The sequence below is a fragment of the Capricornis sumatraensis genome, chromosome 4, assembly GCF_032405125.1.
Source record: "Capricornis sumatraensis isolate serow.1 chromosome 4, serow.2, whole genome shotgun sequence".
In the NCBI taxonomy this organism is placed as follows: Eukaryota; Metazoa; Chordata; class Mammalia; order Artiodactyla; family Bovidae; genus Capricornis; species Capricornis sumatraensis.
The window spans coordinates 163677812-163701042 of NC_091072.1; the positions used below are offsets into that span (position 1 = coordinate 163677812).

Here is a 23231-nt window from a genome sequence, read left to right on the forward strand (position 1 = left end):
GGCCCCCCAATAAACCGGCAGCCTCGTCAGTGGCCCCGCGTGGTTGCTCCGCCCCCGCCCGCCCCGGAGACAGAGGCTGGAGGGCGGGCACACGTTTATTGCGGCCGAGCCGGGGCTCAGGCGTCCTGGTAGTAGTTGTTGAAGTTGATGCGCAGCAGGAAGTCCTCCAGGTGGGGCTGGTAGCCGCGGTTCACCAGCTTGCTCACCACTGTGAGGAGCGGGGCGGGGGAAGGGGCGGGTTCAGTGAGCGGCGTAGCCCCGCCCCCGCCCCCGCCCCCGCCCCCGCCCCGGGGGGGGGTCACCTTTGAAGAGGAAGCGGGAGTAGTACTTGAAGGCGCTGTAGGACTGCTGCATGAGGGCAAAGTTGGGGTGCTCGGGGCCGCGCGGGCCGCCGGCCGGGCCCCAGGGCTGGGAGATGAGCTGGCTGCGGAACTTGAGGACCAGGCTGAAGACGCTGTGGATGACGTTCATGACCGGCGCCGCCTTCTCCGTCAGCAGGCCCCTGGGGGAGGCGGGGGCTGCGGTGGGTGCGCCCGAGCCAGGGCCGCGCGGGGGCAGGCCGCAGCTCACCTGAAGACCGCCTTGTGCAGGTACTCGGCGTGGGCGCGCTGTATCTCCTCCAGGTCGCCCACCGAGGCCAGCCTGGCCTGGAACTCGCACCAGCTGACGTGCAGGATCTGGTTGGCGATGTAGCCCTGGGTGACCTTGACGAAGTGCTGCATCTCGTGCTTGAAAAGCTGCAGCTGGCGGAACTGCGCCGAGCCGGCCGCCTGGCTCACCCGCGCTGGGGGGGGAGGGTGCGGGGAGGGTAGGGGTGAGTGCCGCCGTGGGCGCAGCGGGCCCCTCGGGCCCCCCAGGCTCACCTGTGCGCTTGAGGTGGAAGCAGACATCCTTGAGCGTCCACATCATGAGCTTCAGCTGCAGCAGGAAGGAGAAGATGCCGCCGTACCTGCTCAGGCAGCCCTCGGTGACCACGATGTTGAGAGGCCAGTCGACCTGCCAGGGAGGCCGGCTCAGTACAGCTGCGTCCCGGGACCACCCCCACCGCCCGCGCCAGGGGGCGCTGCTGACCTTGTACCTGAGCTCCAGGCAGCTCAGCACGTCCGGGGCGTTGGGGGCGAACGTCTCGGGCAAGAACTTGAGGGCGAAGGAGAGGTTGGCGGCGTGCGGGCTGTCGCCGTGCAGGCTGTATTGCAGGGCCTTGCTCAGCACCGAGTTGAGCACCAGGGGGCTGAGAAGCTCCCCGGGCGTCTGGCCTGCCCCAAGCTGCAGGGACAGGACACAGGACACAGCGTCCCAAAGCGTCCAGAGCCTGCCCGCCGCCCCTCTGGCGCCTGGCCCGCCCGAGCTCACCTTCTCAAAGAGCAGGTCGCTGAGGGACTGGGCGAACTCCCCGTCCTCCATCAGCAGGAAGTGCCTTAGCGCCTCGAAGTGTGCCCCGAGGTTCAGCTCCACGAAGAAGTAGTCGACCACGGCCTTGTTCACCAGGGAGACGCTGGCGGGAGGGGCCTGGAGTTACTGACTGTCGGGGGGCGGAGCCGGGCCGGGGAGGGAGCAGAGGGTCAGGCGGTGCTCACTGGGCAGCTAGCGGGGCGGTAACAGAGTGCTTCATGAGCACGGGCAGCGGCAGCAGCTCGCTCAGCTGCACGGCGCTCTCGTCTGCATCTGACGGGACCCGGGCGTCCTCGGGGAGGGCGAAGGCTCGGGGAAGCCCGTGGTGCAGGAGGCGGGCCACGGGAGGCTCCGCTGCGGGGTGACAGACTGCAGTTACGCGCCAGGAACATGGGGCCAGGCTGCCTCCTGCCTGCCCACCGTGGCGGGCCCACTCACACATGGCCTCGTAGCTGTCCGGGTACTGCTCCAGGCGGTAGTGCCCCGCCAGGCCCGCCAGGTAGGCCTGTTCCCGGTCCCAGAGCTGGGCTGCCGCCTCGCCAGGGTCTGGGCTGCTCTGGACATCTGCATCCTCCTAAGATAACCCAGCCTCGAGGGACCCGCCTCCTTCCCTCATCTGAGAGGAGGGACCAGGAGGCAGACCGCACCCGCCCTGCCCAGTCCCAGGACAGAGCTGTGCCTGCCCACAAAAGGCCCAGCACACCCCCCAACCCCTGACCTGTGAGCCGGGAGAGAGGTCCCTGGAGTCCTCGCTCATCCCCAGGCCTGAGCAGAAGAAACGGGGCAGGAGAGAGGGTCAGGGCCAAACACCCGCCCCCCCCCCCCCACACCGGTCCTCCCCGTCCTGGGCTCACAGACGCCCCCAGGGGCAGGACAGCTCTGGGTCCCACTGACCTGGCTCCTCCGGGGTGCTGTCTCCCAGAGCAGCAGGTTCAGCCTCAGCAGACAGTGAAGCCTGGGGGCCACCCTCCTCCCCGTGGCCAGGGCCTGGTCCGGCCACCTGTGCGCTGGAGCTGCCTGAGGCTGTCTCTGCAGGCAGCCGTGGCATGTGTTCCTGGGCAAGTCCCTGGGCTCCCAAGCTGAGGCCCAACTGGGGCCCAGGGTCAGGCGGGCCCAATGGGGGCCTGGACAAATTGGGCTCGGCTTCCCCTGAGAGCACCCCCAGCATCACACTGGACTGAGACACGTGTCCGTGAACATTCCACCGTGGCCGGGAGGGGGCCACGTCCCACACATTCTCCCCCACCCTGATGCTGGCGTCAGACACATGTCCGTGGACATTCCACCGTGGTCGAGAGGGGGCCACGTCCCACACATTCTCCCCCACCCTGATGCTGGCGTCAGACACGTGTCCATGGACTTTCCACCGTGGCCGGGAGGGGGTCATTCCAGGAGCACAGACCCCTCTGGGAACACCAGGCTCTGCCACCTCCTCCTGGGGGGAGGGGTGCTGTGGGGGGTCAGGGCCACACGTGTCCAGCGGCACCTGAGTGTCCTCCTGCGGCTGCTGCCCCCTGCTGCCCGGGCTGCCTCCTGCAGTCTGGAGCGCCCCTGAGGAACCTGGGGCGGCCACAGCGGGCCTCAGGATGGTTCTGAAGTCATACTCCTGTGGCCCAACAGGCGCCAAGTCCACTGCTGTGGACGGAGCCATGGGAGGCAGGTTGGAGCCGATGGTCTGCAGCGCCTCCTCCAGGACGGGGGCTGCGCCGCCGATCCCAGGCTCAGCCCCCTGGGCCGCGGGCAGGAAGTCTCGGAGGCTGAGGCCCACGGAGAATGGCCCCGGCTCCTCTGCCTGCCCCCACAGCAAGCCTGCCCCGGGCGCTGCGCGATAGGCCTCGGCTCCTGGAGACTCGAGAGGCTGCAGCGTGAGCACACTCTGCCCATGAGGGCCAGCCGGGGCCGCCTCCCGCGGCTCCTCTCGCCCGGGGTCACAGCTGCCGCCTCTGTCGCAGGGCACAGGGCCCAGAAAGGAAGCCTGAAACACAAACGCACATGGGTTCCCCCTGGTGTCTGCTTCTGTCCCCCAGGTTCAGTTCTGTACCCAACACTCAAGCCCATGAAACAGGACAGTGGGGACACATGCCAGGCCTAGGGCAGCCAACTCAGAGCCCACCCTCCATGGCCTGGGTCCTACCTGGTCCCCTGCCCATGAGTGGGCACTTGTCTGGGAGCAGGCACCAGGGAGCGCGGCCGGCTGCTGTAGGGGCCTCCCCTCAGCCACAGCCTCTATCATCCCCTGAAATGGAACCAGCAGAACGTGAAGAGGCAGCTTTGGGGGGTGAGAGCCCCAGCCCCAGCACCACGCCTGCAGGCGCACCGATGCAGCGGGGCTCCGCAGCAGCTGCCCAGAGCCTGGCTGGCATGTGGCACCGCCCATGTCACCTGAGGGCAGCCCAGCCTCTCCTGGTCATGCCCCTCTGGGCACCTAGTGACAGCGTTACCCAAACCCCGCAGTGGGCACGCAGTGGGTCTGTGTGTGACTTCAGGGCTCCTGAGTCCCTAAGAGCCCAGAGAAGAGCTCCTGGGTGACGAGTGGCAACACCTGAATGTGCTTCTCATCTTCCAGGAGAAAACGAAGCCGCGCGCTGGCCAGCCGGTGCCTCCGGACCTTCCACAGTGCCCTCTGCTCCCGACGAGCTGCCTCTGCAGACAACTTGCTGTAATGATCCACCAGCGCCTGCCTGCAGCCACCCAGACAGCATGGGCCACCAGTCACCCCACTGTCCAGCCAGTGCCCCGTGCGGGGGCCCCCTATGGGAAGCCTACCCCCGAGCACCTTTCCTAGGTGGGCAGCTGGCCCCTTGGAGCCCCCACAACACCTGCAGGGCCTCACTGGGCAGGTCTTTCTGCCTCTCCCCCCAGATGGGAGCCCCTGGCGGGCAGGCACAGTGCAGTCACTGAAAGTGAGCCCCAGACGAGCTCCCCCACAGCCTGAAGCACAGTGAGCAGTGCAGGCCGGGGGCCCGAACCCTCTGAGGCGTGGCCTCGCTCCTCCCTGAAGGTGGTTCTCACACTGCCGCGCCAGCTCAAGAGGTGATGCCAACGGCACGAGGCAGTGGGAACGCCTCACTTAATTCCAAGCTGGCCACGTCACAGCCAGTGATGCTGGCTCTCTCACCAACACGGAGCTGGTCGCAAGCCCAGCCTGGCCCTGTCTAATTCGGCTGCCACAGGCCAGGGACACTCCCTCCACAGCTCGTTTCCTCCAAATGTAAATGAGAGAACAACGTCAATCATGCACGCGTGTGTACATACTCGAGTCAGCACGGATGCACACGGACATGCGTGCACTCAGCACTGACTGGCTCTGTCGCGCTCCGTGAACAGCCTCAGGGTCAGGACCACTGACCGGCCGAGGAAAGAGCGGGGCTCCTTCTGAGGCGCCAGCTGTGCTGGCAGCTCAGGAAATGCAGGGAGGGAGGAGGCACGCCAGAGCACAAGATGCTCCCGGACGCCGTGCTGGGTTAATCCCTGTCTGTCAGTCAGGCTGCTAACAGGTTTAAAGGCAGATTTAAGAAACAGGCAGTTTAACTTCAAGGAAACAGAGAGACAGGATGCGAGCACAGCGTGGACCGAGCCTGGACCCCAGTCCACAGACAGCGACTGCAAGAAGAGCGAGCTCAGACCGCCACTGCTCCCTGCCTGAAAGGTGCCCGGGTACTGACAAAAAGGCAACCGACCATCACAAAGGCCGAACCAGCCACGACTTCCAGAAGGCTGAGCCGGCACGGCCATGGTGCCCCCAGCCACCCACCTGGCCTTCCTCTCCAGCTGCTCCTCCAGGGCCCTCAGCCTCCTCTCCCGGTCCCGGAGCTCGCGGGCATAGCTGAAGTCCTCGTCCAGCTCCTCCTGCCTGGCTGCCCGGCGTCGCTGCAGAACACCCCACAGGCGCCCTGCTAGTGAAGCCGACCCCTCAAGCCCACCCCCCTGCCCCGGGCCAGCCCCCCCACCTCCTGGTCCTTCACAAACTGCTCCTTCAGCCTCTGGAACTGCTCTCGCTTCCGGGCGTCCGAGACCATCCGCTCTGACATTTGCCGATCTGGAACAAGACAGCCAGGGTCCGTGGTGAGGAGCCCCCGCAGGAGGCTCCTCGACATGGAGGGGCAGGTGAGCCACACGCACCGCTGAGTGCCTGCAGGACCCTGGACGCCGCCTCCCGGGCCTGGACAATTAATTCTTGCTTTGCCATTTCCATCCGTAATTCCTGAAAAAGACCACCAGTGACTGATGCGTCTGACCTTTCACCCCCCACGCCTGGGACAGTCAGGGAGAGGGGTCTGCTCAGACCGGGTCTGGGGGTGCAGTGCCCGTCCTGCAAGGCAGTGAAGCTGGTCCCCAGGCAGGTGACACCTTCTCTCAGAGCGATCCGGGGCCAAGACCCCAGCCTTCATGCCCACCCTGGCCCTCCCACAGAGGCCAGCCCCCTGCACCCCCAGGGTTCGCCCCTCCACCCGACTGGTTCTCAGAGGTCTGCCCTGCCCACAGCTTCCTGCTGCCCACAGGTGCCAAGACTGTGCATCAACCCCTCCCCAGGACACAGGACCCTCAAAGCTCGGGCCTCAGTGCACCTGACCCTTCTGAGCAGGACGGGGGCTCAAGGGAGCCACTAAGGCCAGGAGCCACAGCCCAGCCAGGGTGGGGCTGCCTAGCGCCCAGCCCACCCCGGGAGGAGAGGAGGGGGGTGCCAGGGAAGGCCAGGCTGTGGTGCCCTCACCTTTTCCTCCTTGCTGACCGAGCTGTGGCGCGCCACCCTCTCCATGCGGCCCACGTAGGTGGCGCAGTCCTTCTCGATGTCCTTCAGCTCCTCGAGGGAGAAGACCACGGAGATGCGCGGGACCGGGACATCCGAGCAGCAGAGGTAGTGCTGGGTGGGGGGCGGCGCGTGAGCCCAGGGGCTCGCGGACACAGCCCGCCTCGCCTCCTGCTGGCGACCCATGTGGACAGCCTGCCTCAGGAGTGCTGTGCGCCCCGCTGACACCCTCCACGGCTCCAGAACAGCAGGTGTGGGTCTCCGCCCAGGGCCAGGCCGCCCTGCAGCAGAGGCCAGGCCTGGCTCCCACAAGTAAGGCTCCAGGAAAAGGTGGGAAGGCCCAGACACACCCACAGGGCCTCCCTGAGGTCAGCCCCGCCCACATATAGCCCCGCCCCCCACAGCCAACACCTGGGCAGCTCCTGGGGGCTCATGGATACTGTAGCCCCCTCAGCAGCCCTGAGCCCATCCTGGCCGCTCCAGCCTGCTCCTCTCAGCCCTGCACTCGGCCGGCCGCTGCCCCCGCTCTGGCCTGCACCTGGCTGTCGCACTGCCAGGACCCCCAGTCCACACCCGCCAGCCTGGCCGGACACCAGAGAGCACCTCCTGCAGGGGCCGCCCATCCCACCCACTGCCACTGGCCATCTTCCAGGAGCCTTGGCTGCATGGACACCAGCTCAGGCCTCTGCTCCAGGGCACGGCCAAGCCCTGGGACCCCTCACATGACCCCTGGGTCCATCCTCCTGCCAACACAGCCCTTCCCATCCCTCTGGGACAGTTTCCAAGGTGGGGGAGCAGGAGGAGCCCACTGCCCCTTTGGCCTCTGAAAGGCCTTCAGCTCTCCTCCCATCTTTGAAGGGGCACTAGAAACTCAACAGAGCCGCTCATGAAACTCTCAAGGGGACTGAGGTTGAGGTCACCCAACCTGAGCTGGAACACTATGGACCTGGGCTGAGGGCAGATGGGCAGGCAGCGTGGGGCTGGCGGAGGCCGGCCGCTCTGCCCCTCACCTGGGGGCAGCAGAGCTTCAGCAGATTGATGGTCTTCCCACAGACGTACACATCATGGGCAATGTGGCTCAGGAACATGGGGACGCAGTCCTCCGCCTCTTTGGAAATGAGCACGTAGCCGTGGGTCCAGTAAAACCTGTCTGCACGTGGGACGGCCGCTCAGGCCTGCGACCAGTGCGGCCCTGACCCGGCCGACAGCAGTGTCCCCGCCCAGCAGCAGCCCCCACCTACCTCTGAAGCCCAAGTACTCGTGGTTCACCTGGATCATGAACTCGCCATAAACATCTCTGAAGACCCCACTGTAGACCCAGTCGTGGATGAACCTGCACGCGTGTGGAAAGGGGGGGTGAGCTGCGCAGGACATCAACAGGGTAGAGAGCTCCGCCCTGGGAGTGGGGGGCTGCAGTCCAAGCCCACCCCCCCAGAGCCTGCCCCGCTCCCGCCCCGCCCCACCGCGTGTAGGGCTCGCAGCTGGTCTTGAGCAGAGACAGCAGGACTGGGTAGTGCTCGTTGCTGCAGTTGTCCAGGGCCTCCTGGTAGAGGTAGGAGAGCAGCCTCACACCCTGCAGACAGCAAGGGGGGCTCAGCCACGCCACACGCAGCAGGGGGGGGCCCTGCCCGCCCCGGAGCCCGCCAGCCCTCACCGTGGGGAAGGCAGCCCTGGGCTCTCCGCCACCGGAGCCTTGGAGCATGGCACCAACGCCACAGAGCTCAGCCAGGTACCTGCACACAGAGGCGGGGAGACCAGGTGGGCAGAAGACCCAGGCCCTCCCCTGCCTGTCCGCATAGTCCGGCTTTAAAACCGCCTGCACCTCAAGAAGCTCAGCTTTGAGCTGCCTGTCAGGCCCCTCCCAGGAACCCCATGCAGCCCCACCTCCTTCCCAGGTCTGGCCGAGACTCTGAGTCCACGGCCCTCCCCTGCTCCTGCTGCTCACCCCTAAGAGCCCCTCCTGCACCCACCGCCTCCCCCAGGTCACCTCCTCCGCCATCCTCGACGGCTACCAAGTCCCCTTGGGCCCCCTGCCTCGCTACCCCACTCCAGGCTATGCTCCCATCACGCCCTCCAGACCCCTCCAGGCTCAGCCTCCCCCTCACGCCCCTTCTCCAGCCCTGGGGCCTCCACACTCCTCCCCTCAGCCTGCAGGAACTCCTCTCCACTGAACCCACCCCCCAACCCCTAGCCCTCCACTCTGCCTTCTCCAGATGGCACTCTGCCCATGTTCACTGGCCAGCTCCTGAGCGCAGGTGCCAGGTCTGTCTGTAGGGCCCCTGTGTGCCTGTCGGGTAGGAGCCTGATCCTGGGCTGGGCCTGCTGGTGGGCACCTCATGAACTCAGCTTGGTCAAGGGCCATCCAGACGCCAACCAGAAGGCCGCCCACCACCCAGCATGGCCCATGCCTGCCTCACCAGCCACCAAGTCGCACGCCGAGGCTTACCTGAGCTGCCGTCCCAGCTTCTTGAAGAGAAAGCCGATGGTCAGGAGGCTCAGGGTGGGCGGGGTGGAGAGCACGCAAGCGCGGTAGTACTGCAGGTACCGCCTCAGGCCGCTGGTGAAGGCCTGTGGGGCAGGGGCTAGAAGGAGGGCGGCCAGGCACAGGGACATGGCCACCAAGCTCAGAACCAGAGAAATACCTGGGTGTGGGAAAAAGTTGGGCCTCCACCCCCAAGCCTGGGACTCCGTTTCCCAAGGAATGGGCATGTACGGGTCACATGCAGACACCCAGCCCGGCCAGAAGCCCGAGCCCACTGTAAGCCCCCCAGGCCAGCTGCACCAGGAATCTGGACCTTGCAGATGCCAGGCAGCTGGGCTGTGTGCACAGACGCCAAGCCCCAGAGGGTCTCTGGCCACTCAGGCCACTGGGGTCCCAAGGACACTGGTATCCGGGGTGGTGCCCAGGAGCATGGCCCCAGCGCGGCTCACATACTTCCAGGAGGTCTGCCGGAGCGCTCCAGCGCAAACGTCAGGCACCCAGGAGACCGCTGCCCTGCCCTCCATCCCAGTCAACACAGTAGTCCTGTCTGGGTTTTCCTCTGCCTTCCCAGCCCCGCTCTGGCCCATCCTAGAACCCGAACCTCGTCACATCACCCCAGAAGCCCTGCTGCGATGCCCGAGTGCAAAGGGCCTGGCCCGGTGCCTGCGCTCTCTCTCAGGCTGCACAGCCCCCCACACAGCTGCCCACTGTCCTGGGGACCTGCCCAGCGTTTGCACTGACGACAAGGCTTTCAGGCAGACCTGGCTCAGTCCCGCACCAGGGGCCCGGCGGGGACCAGGCAGCACGTGCTCCCTCCACACCACTGGCCTGCCCCCGGCCCCCGGCCCCCAGCACTAGCCACAGCTGCCTCCCACGCTCTCACGGCCCCAACACACCCTCCCAGGTTTCCATGCAGTGATGGGCCAGGAAAGATGTGGTCCCCGGCCACCATTCCCAAAGGGCAACTGACAGACTCTGACGTCACTGAGGAGAGTGCGGCCTGGCGCAGAGGCCCTGGGGCAGGCCTGCGTACAGCACCCGGGGACCCGCAGCAGCGTGAGGCGGGGCCGCACCTGGAACACGAGGCCCTTGCTGCAGGAGGAGTCCAGCGCGGGCTGCAGGGAGAAGTGGCTGAGGCGCGCGTAGTGCGTCCCGCACTCGGCCACCTCGGAGAGGAGGCTGCTGATGCTCTCGGGGGACGCTCCTGAGACATGGACGCCCCGCTTCACCGTGAAGGTCTGAGCTGGCTGGAAGGGACAAAAGGGAAGTCCCTGGGGTGGGGCACTCAGGGTGGTGCTGCCTCCCATTGCACCCAGGCACCCAACCTTGGCACTGCCCCGAGCACCCCTAGACCGGGAGCCCCAAACCCAGACACACAGAGAGGGCACAGGAGACAGAAAGCCTTCTGCCAGCAGGCTGCCACTGACAGGACATGACAGCTCCCACAGGTTAATATGGTAAACGTCGATGTCACGTGAACTTAAAGATCTAAAGAAACAAAAACCCAAAAAAGAGAAGTCCAACGCCAGATGGCTTCACTGGTAAATTCTACCCATTAAAGAACACCAGTTGTTGGGATGTCTCTGGTGGTTCAGTGGCTAAGACTCCTCACTCCCAATGCAGGGAGCCTGGGTTCGATTCCTGGTCAGGAAACTAGATCCCACATGCCGAAACTAAGATCAAAGATTCTGCGTGCTACAACCAAGACCCAGGGCACCAAATAAGTAAATTTTTAAAAAAGAACACCAATTGTTATTAAACTCTTCCAAAACTTAAAGAGGAGGAATACTTCCTAATTCTAAGAGGCCAGTATTGTTCTGATGCCAAAGCAACATACAGACATTACAAGGAGAAGACTACAGTCCAACATCCCTTATGAACACAGACACAACAATCTTTGAGAAGGTATTAACAAACTGAATCTAGCAGCATGTTAAAGGATAATACACTATGACCAAGTGGGTTTTATCTCAGGAATGCAAGGGTAGCTCAGCATACAAAAATCAATGTAATATACATTAATAGAATGAGGGAAAAATCATACATATGACCATGTCAGCTGATGCAAAATCAGCATTTGACAGAAGTCAACTCCATCCTAAAGGAAATCCATCCTGAATACTCACTGGAAGGACTGATGCTGAAGCTGAAGCTCCAATACTTTGGTCACCTGATACAAAGAGTCGACTTACTAGAAAAGATCCTGATGCTGGGAAGGACTGAAGGCAAGAGAAGAAGGGGACGACAGAGGAGGAGATGGTTGGATGGCATCACTGACTCAATGGACATGAGTTTTCGCAAGCTGCCGGAGATGGTGAAGGACAGGGAAGCCTGGGATGCTGCAGTCCACGAGGTTGCAAAGAGTCAGATATGACTGAGCACCTGAACAATACCTTTTCACAATTAAAAGCACTCAAAAAACTAGGAAAAGAATGGAAGTGGCTCAACGGGATAAAGACTGTGTGTGAAAACTCCACAGCTCGCATTACACTCAGGAGAGACGGAAAGCTTCTCTCAGTGATGAGGAGGAACAAGGCAAGGACGCGTGCTTTCACCACTTCAGTGTAACACTGAAGTCCCAGACACAGCAGTTAGGCAAGGAGAAATGTTAATATGCAGACTGGAAAGGCAGAAGTAAAATGACCTGTTTGCAGGGGACATGATCTCATATTCAGAAAATGCTAAAGAGTCCACAAAACGTGTTAGAGCTGTTAAACGAATTTGGCAAAGTACCAGGATACAAAATCAACATACAAAAATCATTTGTATTTCCATACACTTGCAATGAACAATCCAAAAAAGGAAAGTAAGAAATAATTCCATTTACAAGTGCAATATAAGAATAAAGTACTAGAGTAAACCTAACTGAGGAGGCAAAAGACTTGTTAAAGTGAAAACTAGAAAACACTGCTGAGAGAAATTAAAGACCTAAATATATGCAAAGATATCCTATGTTCATGAACTGGAGTATCTAATAATGTCTGGATAATACACCCAGGGACTCCCCAGCACTCCATGCTTTCACTGCAGGGGGCACAGGTTCAATCCCTGGTCCAGGAACTAAGATCCCCCATGCCATGGGCAACGAAGCCCACTAGCAGAAATGAAAGACCCCACAAGCTGTAACAAAGACCCGCCATGCTGCAACTAACACTCAATACAGCCAGACAGATAAAAAAGATATTGAAATAACGATTCACCCAAAGCAACCTGTGGATTCAGTGCCACCCATATCATTATCCCAACGATGCTTTTAGCAGAAATAGAAAAACTCATCCTAAAATCCATCAGTTCAGTTCAGTTCAGTTGCTCAGTCGTGTCCGACTCTTTGCGACCCCATGAATCGCAGCACGCCAGGCCTCCCTGTCCATCACCATCTCCCGGAATTCACTCAGACTCACGTCCATCGAGTCCGTGATGCCACCCAGCCATCTCATCCTCTGTCGTCCCCTTCTCCCCCTGCCCCCAATCCCTCCCAGCATCAGAGTCTTTTCCAATGAGTCAACTCTTCACATGAAGTGTCCAAAGTACTGGAGTTTCAGCTTTAGCATCATTCCTTCCAAAGAAATCCCAGGGTTGATCTCCTTCAGAATGGACTGGTTGGATCTCCTTGCAGTCCAAGGGATGCTCAAGAGTCTTCTCCAACACCACAGTTCAAAAGCATCAATTCTTTGGTGCTCAGCTTTCTTCACAGTCCAACTCTCGCATCCGTACATGACCACTGGAAAAACCATAGCTGTGACTAGACGGACCTTAGTCGGCAAAGTAATGTCTCTGCTTTTGAATATACTATTTAGGTTACTCATCACTTTTCTTCCAAGGAGTAAGCATCTTTTAATTTCATGGCTGCAGTCACCATCTGCAGTGATTTTGGAGCCCAGAAAAATAGTCTGACACTGTTTCCACTGTTTCTCCATCTATTTCCCATGAAGTGATGGGACCAGATGCCATGATCTTCGTTTTCTGAATGTTGAGCTTTAAGCCAACTTTTTTACTCTCCTCTTTCACTTTCCTCAAGAGGCTTTTTAGTTCCTCTTCACTTTCTGCCATAAGGGTGGTGTCATCTGCATATCTGAGGTTATTGATATTTCTCCCGGCAATCTTGATTCCAGCTTGTGTTTCTTCCAGTCCAGCATTCCTCATGATGTACTCTGCATAGAAGTTAAATAAGCAGGGGGACAATATACAGCCTTGACGTACTCCTTTTCCCATTTGGAACCAGTCTGTTGTTCCATGTCCAGTTCTAACTGTTGCTTCCTGACCTGCATACAGGCTTCTCAAGAGGCAGGTCAGGTGGTCTGGTATTCCCATCTCTTTCAGAATTGTCCACAGTTGATTGTGATCCACAGAGTCAAAGGCTTTGGCATAGTCAATAAAGCAGAAATAGATGTTTTTCTGGAACTCTCTTGCTTTTTCCATGATCCAGCGGATGTTGGCAATTTGATCTCTGGTTCCTCTGCCTTTTCTAAAACCATCTTGAACATCAGGGAGTTCACGGTTCACTGACGAACCAGCTCTTCATTGCTGAAGTCTGGCTTGGAGAATTTTGAGCATTACTTTACTAGCATGTGAGATGAGTGCAGTTGTGCGGTAGTTTGAGCATTCTTTTGCATTGCCTTTGTTTGGAATTGGAATGAATTGCAAAGGGCCCCAAATAACCACAACAATCTTTAAAAAAAAAAAAATGGTGGAGAACTCATACCTCCCAAGGTCAAAACTTCCTACAAAGTTTTAGTCATCAAAACAATGTAGAACTGGGGGACGTCCCTGGTTGCCTAGTGGTTAGATTCCAGATTTCACTGCCGTGGACGGGAATCAATCCCTGGTCAGGGAACAGAGATCCTGCAAGATGAGGGGTGTGGCCACCAAAACACATCATAGGAGTGGGATCAGGACAAACATGAAGATCAATGGAGAGAGCAGAGCCCAGAAACAGACAGTCACACGTGGTCAGTGATGCGTCAGGGTATCGAGAGCACACAGTGCAGAGAGAAGGGCCTTTTCAACAAAGGGCGCTGGGCAAACAGAATATCCGCACGCAAAAGATTAAAGCGCCTACAGCCCACGCTCTGCAACGAGAGAGGCCGCCGCACCGAGGAGCCTGAGCACCACAGTGAAGAGGAGGCCCTGCTCGCTGCAGCCAGGGAGAGCCCGAGCAGAGCCATGAGGACCCAGTGCAGCCAGGAGAAACGAAGACACGAAACTATTTAGAAAGAACAGAGCTAGCACTGTGCCACTCTTGGGTGGAAACACAGAGGCCTTGGGTTTGGTGATTTCTTAGATATGACACCAAAAGTATAGGAACAAAAGGAAGAAAGTAACCTGGACTTCACCAAAATTAAACTTTGTACTTCAAAGGATACTATCAAGAGTGTGAAAAGACAACCTACAGAATGAGAGAAAACATTTGCAAATCATATATCTGGTAAGGGATTAATATGCAGAATGCATCAAGAACTCCTACCACTCAAGGGCCCAACTCAACAAGGGGCAAGGGCGGTGAGGGCACAGCAGGAGGCAGCAGTCTGCAGGCTGAGGCGCTCACTGTGGGCGCCGCACTCGCGCTGCCAGCATCCAGAACAGTGGGGAGCACGCTTCCGTTCTCTGACCAAAACAAGAGGCGAAGGACGAAAACTAACAGCCTGTCTTCCGAAAGGGATGTGCCAGTGAAGAAGTGCTCAGGAGCAGTGCCCATGATGGAAATGGAAATCCAAATTACAATGAGACACAGATACACTACCAGTATAAACAGCTATCCAGTGGGCGGCGTTACTGGTGAAGAGTTCACCTGCCAGTGTACACTACCAGTATAAACAGCTATCCAGTGGGCGGCATTACTGGTGAAGAGTTCACCTGCCAGTGCAGCAGATGCCAGAGATGCGGGTTCAATCCCTGGGTCAGGAAGATCCCCTGGAGTAGCAAATGGCAACCCCCTCCGCTGTTCTTGCCTGGGAAACCCCATGGACAGTGGAGCCTGGGAGGTTACAGCCACGGCGTCTCAGAGAGTCAGACATGACTGAGCACGCAGGACAGGACAGTGGGACGCTGCCATGTTACACACGGAGCCCAGCCTGGCGCTCTGTGACAGCCTGAGTCGGGGGAGAAGTGAGGGCAAGCGGTGGGAGGGAGACTCCATGGGGGGGGATATACATATACACGTACACATGCTGCTGCCACCAAGCCGCTTCAGTCGTGTCCGACTCTGTGCAACCCGATAGACGGCAGCCCACCAGGCTCCCCTGCCCCTGGGATTCTCCAGGCAAGAACACTGGAGTGGGTTGCCACTGCCTTCTCCAATACATATATAGATATATACACACACACACATATACATGTATATACACATATATATACATACATATAGTCATGACTGATTCTCATTGTTGTACGGCAGAAACCAACACAACACCAAAAAGCAATTATCCTCCAATTAAAAAATAGAAAACTTAAGCATTTGGATTTTAGGGAAAAAAACTATAATGAGACGCCACTTCACACCCACTGGGACAGCTATTATTTACCAAGAAAGGAGTGGGGGGAGAGCGAGTACTGGTAAGGATGTAGCAAACCGGAGCCCCTGAGTAACACACACTGCTGGAGGGAGCGGAAAAGGGCACAGCCAAGGCGAGAAACAGTTCGCTGGCTGCTCCGAAAGTGAGCAGAATTACTGGGGCACGACAATGCAGGGGGCCCGGGTTCGCTCCCTGGTCAGGGAACTAGATCCCACAGGCTGCAACTAAAAAGGCCCTGCATGCCACAATTAAAGATCCCGTGTGCCACCACAGACCTGGTGCAGCCAAATAATCAAACCAAACAATCACCACAGGACCCGGCAAGTCCACTCCCAGGAATATACCCTGAAGAAGCAAATGCACCCATGTTCACAACAGCACTGTTCAAACCGTCAGCAGCTGAGATCCGCCCAAGCGTCCATCGGCTGATAAATAGCTAACAAACTGCGGTCTTTATACACGTAGCACGGGAGAGAGGCAGAGACACACCCAACTGAATGCCGAGTTCCAGGGAACAGTGAGCAGAGATAAGAGCGGTTTCTTAAATGAACAGTGCAAAGAAGCAGAGGAAAACAACAGAATAGGAAAGACTAGAGATCTCCTCAAGAAAACTGGAGATGTCAAGTGAACATTTCATGCAAGCATGGGCACGATTAAGGACAGAAGGGCAAAGACCTAACAGAAGCAGATGAGATTAAAAAGAGGTGGCAAGAATACACTAAAGAACTGTACAAAAAAAGGTCTTAATGACCCAGATAACCACAATGGTGTGGTCACTCACCGAGAGTCTGACATCTTGGAGCCTGAAGTCAAGTGGGCCTTAGGAAGCATCACTACAAACAAAGCTATTGGAGGTAACAAAATTCCGGCTGAGCTGTTTCAAATCTTAAAAGATGATGCTGTTAAAGTACTGCACTCAATATGTCAACAAATTAGGAAAACTCAGCAGTGGCCACAGGACGGGAAAAGGTCAGTTTTCACTCTAATTCCAAAGAAGGGCAATGCCAAAGAATGTTCAAACCGCCGTATAATTGTGCTAACTTTGCATGCTGGTAAGGTTATGCATAAAATCCTTCAAGTGAGGCTTCAGACATACGTGAACGGAGAACTTCCAGATGTACAAGCTGGGTTTAGAAAAGGGGGAGGAACCAGAGAGCAAATCACCAACATACACTGGATCATAGAAAAGCAAGAAAGTTCCAGAAAAACATCTCCTTCTGCTTCGTTGACTAGGCTAAAGCCTGACTATGTGGATCATTAACAAACTGTGGAAAATTCCTAAAGAGGTGGGAATACCAGACCACCTGACCTGCCTCCTGAGAAACCTGTGTGCAGGTCAAGAAGCAGCAGTTAGAGCCAGACATGGAAAAACAGACTGGTTCAAAACCAGGAAAGGAGTACGTCAAGGCTGTATATTGTCACCCTGATTACTTAACTTGTATGCAGAGTACATCGTGCAAAATGCCAGGCTGGATGAAGCACAAGCTGGAATCATGACTGCCGGGAGAAATATCAACAACCTCATATATGCAGATGATACCATTCTAATGGCAGAAAGAGCCTCTTGATGAGTGTGAAAAAGTTAAAACTTGGCTTAAAACTGAACATTAAAAAAAACTAAGATTATGGCATCACTTCATGGCAAATAGGGGCAGAAAAAGTGGAAGCAGTGACAGACTTTATTTTTTTGGGCTCCAAGATTGCTGCAGATGGTGACTGCAGTCATGAAATTAAAAGACGCTTACTCCTTGGAAGGAAAGCTATGACACACCTAGTCAGTGTATTAAAAAGCAGGGACATCGTTTTGCCTACAAAGGTCCGAAGAGTCAGAGCTATGGTTTTTCCATCAGTCATGGATGGATATAGGAGCGGGACAGTAAAAAAGGCTGAGGGCCAAAGAACTGATGCCTTCAAACTGTGGTGCTGGAGAAGACTCGCGAGTCCGTTGGGCAGCAAGGCGATCCAACCAGTCCATCCTAAAGGAAATCAACCCTGGACATTCATTGGAAGGACTGATGCTGAAGCCGAAGCTCCAATCCTTTGGCCACTGATGTGAAGAGTGACTCACTGGAAAAGACCCTGGTGCTGGGAGAGACAGAGTACAAGCAGAAGAGGGCGGCAGAGGATGAGGTGGCTGGATGGCATCCCTGGGTCAACGGACATGAATCTGAGCAGACAATGGGAGACAGTGAAGGGCAGGGAAGCCTGGAAGGCTGCAGTCCATGGGGTCGCAAACAGCCGGGCGTGACTGCGTGACTCAACAACGACATACATGTAGAATACTTTCTAGCCTTAAAAAGGAAGGAAATTCTAACACAGGCTACACCATGATTGAACCTTGAGCTCATTATGCTGAATGAAGTAAGTCAGACACAAAGGACAAACACTTCGTGATCCCATTCATGTGGGGAAACCAGTTTCAAACTGAAACAAGAAGACCATCCCCAGGGAGGCTGCCAAGACGGCTTCCTGGCCACACCTCGCCTCCTTACCTGGCAGAGGGAGAACGTGGCGGACACGACTCCGATCAGGACGTTGAGCGCGTCCTTCACCAGCTCGCACTCCTTCACTAGGACGGGCTGCGGGGCCTGCAGGAGGCTCCCGCCCAGCACCTGCAGCTCCCCTTGGCGGAGCCGGCAGAACCTGTCAAAGGCGTCCCTGCCCGCCTCAGTGAGGTAGGGCTCCTCGCGGTGGCCAGGGGGGCTGTGGGGACAGAGCAGCAGCGAGCTTAGGTGAGCAGAGGGCAGGACAAAGAGCAACTCAATGGCGTGAGGTGCCTAAGGCCAGATGAGACTCTCCACTGCCCCCGTCTGCGGTCAGCAGGCCCATCAGACAGCACTGCGAAGGAAGTGTCCCCACCCAGCCCGCACCCACGGGGCACATGGCAGTCCTCTCGCCTGCGATGACCTCTACGTGGGAAACAACACCCGGGCCCGGAGCAGCACAGTCACAACCGCACAAGTGTCCGTCAGCAGAGGACTGGATAAAGACCTGGTCTGTCCACGCAGAGGAACATTAACCCAGCCTTCAGGAGGAAGGAATTCTGACAGATGCTGCAACACGGAGGAACCCTGAGGGCGTACGGCTGAGTGATTACCCAGTCATGCACCTGGACAAGTGCTGCATGACCCCACTCCTGTGGGGTCCCCAAAGTCACAGACCCAGAAAGGAGATGTGGAGGCCCAGGGCGGGAGGACAGTGTGGAGAGTGAGGGTGTGATGGAGACAGTCTCAGTTTGGGAGGATGAAAAAGTTCTGGAGAGGATGGTGCTGATGGTCACCTAACATGGATGTGCTTAACGCCACTGATGGAAACGTCAAAAGGATTAAGATGCTAGACTTCATGTCATAGGACGTCATCACCCTCTGCCCAAGAAAGCACAAAGATCGTACAGAGCCAAAAGTTCCCTGAAATTCTAGGAGAAAAGAGGCACACGCCTGCCCTAGGGCCTCTGCCTACGGGGGTTCTGCAGGAAGTTCAAGAACAGGGTTTAGCAGCCTGGTCACACTGTTCAAGAGGGGCCAAAGAGACAGCACCATTTATTAGACACTCCTTTGGAAAGCACCAACTCCTGAAAGCCTGAAACAGCTGCTTTTTAAAGCCCACTGGAAGTAGATTCTTAATAAAAGGAGCCCAGGAAAAATCTTAGAACTTGCTAAGACCAAAAATGCTCCTTGATGGACAGTGCACCATAAGGCGCCCTTTCCCGCATTCAGCAAGAGCAGGGCCAGAGCAGTCAGGCGGACGAGCCCAGCCTCACAGGGCCGGCGCCGCTACGAGACACAGGCTGCGAGGAGGCGTGATGTGCCGCCAAGGACAGGGGCCCTGAAGGGACCCAGGGAACGGAGATGCTGGTCAGGAAGGCCAGGGGAGCAAGGCCACGCCCAGAGCAGTGTCCCCGGGAGTGGGAGCGGCCTGCATGGAAGCCTAGAGAAGGGAGGAGAAAGGGGCCAGGTGCTCTGGGCTCAGCACAGGGTGAGGGCAGGGGCCCGTGGCTAGTCCCAGTGGGCAGGGCTGAGGGGTGGCGGGTGGAACAGCGCTCTCCAATCGCCATCCCTTGAAGGCGGCGCTGGCCAAGCGGAGGATGGCCCGGCAGGCAGGAAAAGCAGGCGGGCCAGTCCTAAGTGTCCAGATCAGCGGGGGGGCCAGCCAGGCCACGACAGCAGCCGCGCTCCTCGGGGCACGGAGAGCTGGAGGGGAAGAGGAGCCTCTGGAGCTCCAGGGACCCTGAGGCTCCAGTGCTGCGGGTGCCACCCCAGTGCCCACGCAGGCATCGGCCTCTGGCCACTCTCCCGGGGTCACTGAGAGCTGAAAGACGAGGACCCGGGAAGGAAACACCACATTCACACTCGTCCCCAAGGAGAACCTGGTCCTGAACATCACAAGACCACTTCCCCAGAAAGGGTGACAGGGGCTGAGGTGCCAGCAACAGGGGGACCCAAGCTGGCTGGCAGGGTGAAGCACCGGGGCGGGGGTCCTCTGGGGGGCCTCAGGCAAGGTCAGAGTTCACAATCAAGGGCTGTGGCTGCCAAGGAAGCTTTGACTGCCCATTTGTCAGAGTTCCTGGCAAGAAACTAGCAAGTGGCTGGGATCCAACTGCAACAGATTCCCAACATTCTCCAAACGAACTTGAGCAACGGGCTTCAGGGGCAGGGGCATCCGGTTACATCAGAAGAGGCAGTGGGAGAGCTGCGGGGTGGCCAGTGTCTCCTGTGGGGGCACAGGCTAACATACTGGCCACCATCTTCCTTGAAGGGACACCAAGAATCAGTCCTCACTCTGGAGCTGTGGGGTCAGTTCTGCTTCAGGGGGACACTGAAGAGATTAAGTACATTCACAAAAGGGGACAAGAACATTGACCAGCTGAGCAATCATGTCCCCTACTAAAGAGTGATCTGAGAAACTGAGCCAAGAAAATCGGGAACTGGCAGAGGAATCCACTAGTGAGCATTCACAAAAGAAAGCAGTGCTGCTTGATGGCCAGTGTGCAAACTTGCGAGGGCTTCGCAGGCAGCAGGTGGTGAGGTCTGCTCTGTACACACAAGACAGGTACAGACCAAACAGGAAGTCACAGGGCAAAGGCGCTCCTGCAGGACTAGACAGCCACCAGTGCCGGCGGTGCGCGGGAGCGGGAGCGGGCCCCGCCTGGGGGAAGATGCGCACGCCAGGAAAGCCCCTCCAGCAGGAGCAGGGCCCACACAACACCCCGAGCACATGCTCGCCCCGGGGCGGCCCCGCAGGAGCCAAGGCTGCGACGGAAGGCACTCGGCTCCCTGCAGACCCCGCCTCTCTCCCTCAGTGCTCCCCACGCTGGCATCCCACAGACCTGTCAGCAGAGAACAGGTGCCCAAACGTGGGAGATGGGTCCTCTACCCCCACTCTGGGAGGCGTTGAGATGCCAGCACGCCATGGGCTGAAAGACCCGGCATCAGAGCACCCATCAGGGAACACTGTGATGACAGGCTTCCCTCAGGGGAGCACCACCCTCAGGCCTCCCAGGTGTGAGAAGCACTCCCTCAGCAGCACCCCGTGCCTGGCACCAACCACAGAGCCTGCCACCTCGACCAGGAGCCGCCATGGCAAGGATGTGAGCCGCAGCCGTTACTGGCTCAGTGCAAACTTCTCTAGGTTTCTCCTGGTGGTTCTCTCAACTCTCAGGGCAGACAACTTGCACACAGCTTGACTGAAACTTCCAAGTCCCCAATATGGGCTGAGTAAAGGCCACATTAGAGGGCAGGGGAGAGACAAGGTTCGCATTTAGGGCAAAAGCTCACAAACCATCCAACTTGCTCCCAGCATCTCCGCTTGCTGGCCTCGTAGGTGAGTACAGCGTCCCACAGGTCAATGTCTGGCGTCACGCCCGGCTCAGACTGGGAGTCAGGAGTCAGATTGGATGCTGACTGGAACCCTTCATCTTCCGACTGATCCACGCTCGGAGGGACCTGGAGCCCGTGAGAAAAGGACTTCACCTGCGGCATGGTGTTTGGATTCCACCCCAGTGTGAGAAGAGTTCCAGGAACCCTTCCACATACTCCCGTTCACTCTATGGGAAAGATCCGGCAGAACATTTCTTCTCTTTTTCTCAAGCACACAAGTTACTACACCATGCTTTTGCCCCCAGTGAGTCATTTAAGAAATTAAATTTATTCATTATCAATTTCCAAGTTCACACAAGCTTATTGAGGCTTATGAGCCTCAACATAACTTACAATGACATTTTCCATAACATGTCTCTGATCCGGAAATTCCATTTTGGGGAACCCAGCATAAAAAAAAAAAATCACATAGACACAGAAAAAATTCGCTTCTCCCAGGGCGCTTGCCACAGCATTATGGTTGGAGACTGTAAATGTCTCCCACTAAAGGAACAACTGAACAATAGCACCACATCCTTTCAGCAAAGCTACAAAAGGCAAAGGCAAAGGGCGGTTAACAAGGTCTGAAAAGTCCCACTCCATCCAGAAAAAAGCACATAACACTGCGCAAATAGCCAGGAGAAATGACTTTTGGCACCTATGGCTACTGAGTACTTGAGTACACAGGGAGGAATCAGACTTACTTCATTTTGCGCGCTATGCTGTAGAACCAGCCTGCCAGTCCCGAAGTAAGCTATGAGGGTTCAACCCCCAGGTCGGGAGGATTCCTTGGAGAAGGGAATGGCTACCCACTCCAGTATTCTTGCCTGGAGAATTCCATGGACAGAGGAGCCTGGTGGGCTACAATCCAAAGGGGTTGCAAAGAATTGGACAGGACTGAAGTGACTTAGCAAGCATGCTGTGCTCGGCCACCTCTGACTCTTTGCAACCCCAAGGGCTGTAGCCCTCCTCTGTCCATAGAATTCTCCAGGCAAGAATACTGGAGTGGGATACTTCTCCGGCGGGATCTTCCGACACAGGGATTGAAGCCGGGTCTCCTGCACTGCAGGTGGATTCTCTACCCTCTGAGCCACCAGGGAATTTAAACATCAACTGGAAGGCAGGGGAAATGACTGAATGGCAAATACAAGAAAACACTGGCATGTGACTCGGGCCTGCGGAGAGGGGGCCGCTGGGAATCCGCACCAGCAGCCCCACCCCAAAGCTCAACCGCCACTGCTGGACTCGGGCTGTCCTCCCTTTGCCCCAGTTGAAGGAGGGTCAAACGAGGCGCTTCCCAAGCCCGAGGAGCCGCAGACAGGAAGCAAACACTCTACCTTGATGGCCAGTCCGGAGAGGTCTGCGCTGTCCGGCACCGGGGGCAGGTCCAAGCGGACGTCCAGGTCGGCCGTGCGGCTGTGCACCAGGGCTCCGAAGAGCGAGACGCGGGTGTCCCTTTCAAACCTGTCCCCGCAGGGGTCGCCGTACGAAAAGAGCCCGACGGCGGGCAGTCCTGTGCCCGGTGCCGCCTCCATCACCTGCCGCGTCTTGCGGACCAGGTCTCGGCACAGAGACTCCTCTCCGGAGATGAGCGACCGCACGTCCGCCTCCAACTCGCTCAAGTCAGCGCAGTCGTAGCCGCCGTAGGGAAGGGCTCTCCCGACCGGCCGGCTGTGCAGGAAGACGCCCCGCCGGCGCCGCCGCACTCGCGGGGGCCCGCTGCCCGCCAGCCGCACCAGCAGCTCCAGGACCGCGCCCAGCTCCGCCAGCGGCTGGCGCGGCGCGGCCTCCAGCCCCTGCACCAGCTCCTCCAGGCGGTCGGCCTCGGCGCCCAGGCCGCCCACCCGCAGGTCGAAGGACAGCATGAGGATCCTGTTCCTCACCGGCAGCCTCGGGAGGCCGGGCTGCAGCCCGCGACCCTCCTCCTGAAACAGGCCCGTGAACAGGGCGTCATAAGCCACCCTCTTGAGGCCCCGCTTGGCCTTCCCGCGGCTCCAGCGGCGCGGGCCCGAGGGAGCCTTGGCGGCCGGCAGGAGGACCTCACACAGGTCATCCACCAGCTGCGGGACGCTGGCCATGCCTCCGCCTCACGACAGTGCCTCGCGCGCGGCCGGACTCGCCTTCTCGGGGCCCCGGAAAAGCGACGACCTGCAGAGGCGCCGCAGAGGACGGAGAGCGGGCCCGGCTCCCTCAGCCGGAGGAAGGCGCGCGCGGCCTGACCCGCCTTCTCAGGGTCCCCT

At 58.2% G+C, this 23231-nt stretch overlaps 1 protein-coding gene across 3 annotated transcripts; it reads right to left on the minus strand.

Moving 5' to 3' along the window:
• Positions 1-4: 4 nt before the first annotated feature.
• Positions 5-23214, minus strand: TUBGCP6 (tubulin gamma complex component 6). 3 transcript variants are annotated; one of them, XM_068969861.1, is made up of 25 exons: positions 22329-23214; positions 20915-21078; positions 17629-17839; positions 9698-9871; positions 8589-8710; positions 7797-7875; positions 7606-7715; positions 7384-7475; positions 7153-7292; positions 6107-6256; positions 5515-5596; positions 5343-5431; positions 5147-5262; positions 3935-4073; positions 3527-3628; positions 2287-3367; positions 2111-2157; positions 1831-1966; positions 1578-1746; positions 1354-1495; positions 1072-1266; positions 864-996; positions 571-784; positions 303-454; positions 5-208 (listed from the first exon to the last, which is right to left on the minus strand). In XM_068969861.1, the coding sequence occupies exons 1-25, from the start codon at positions 23067-23069 to the stop codon at positions 117-119; spliced, it is 4872 nt and encodes a 1623-aa protein (XP_068825962.1). In that variant the 5' UTR covers positions 23070-23214; the 3' UTR covers positions 5-116. The 3 variants fall into 3 exon arrangements, 2 of the variants coding, with proteins under 2 accessions (XP_068825962.1, XP_068825961.1); XM_068969860.1 differs by having other exon boundaries at positions 303-502; XR_011144814.1 differs by lacking the exons at positions 5-208; positions 303-454 and having other exon boundaries at positions 657-784; positions 1079-1266.
• Between the last annotated feature and the right edge of the window lie 17 nt (positions 23215-23231).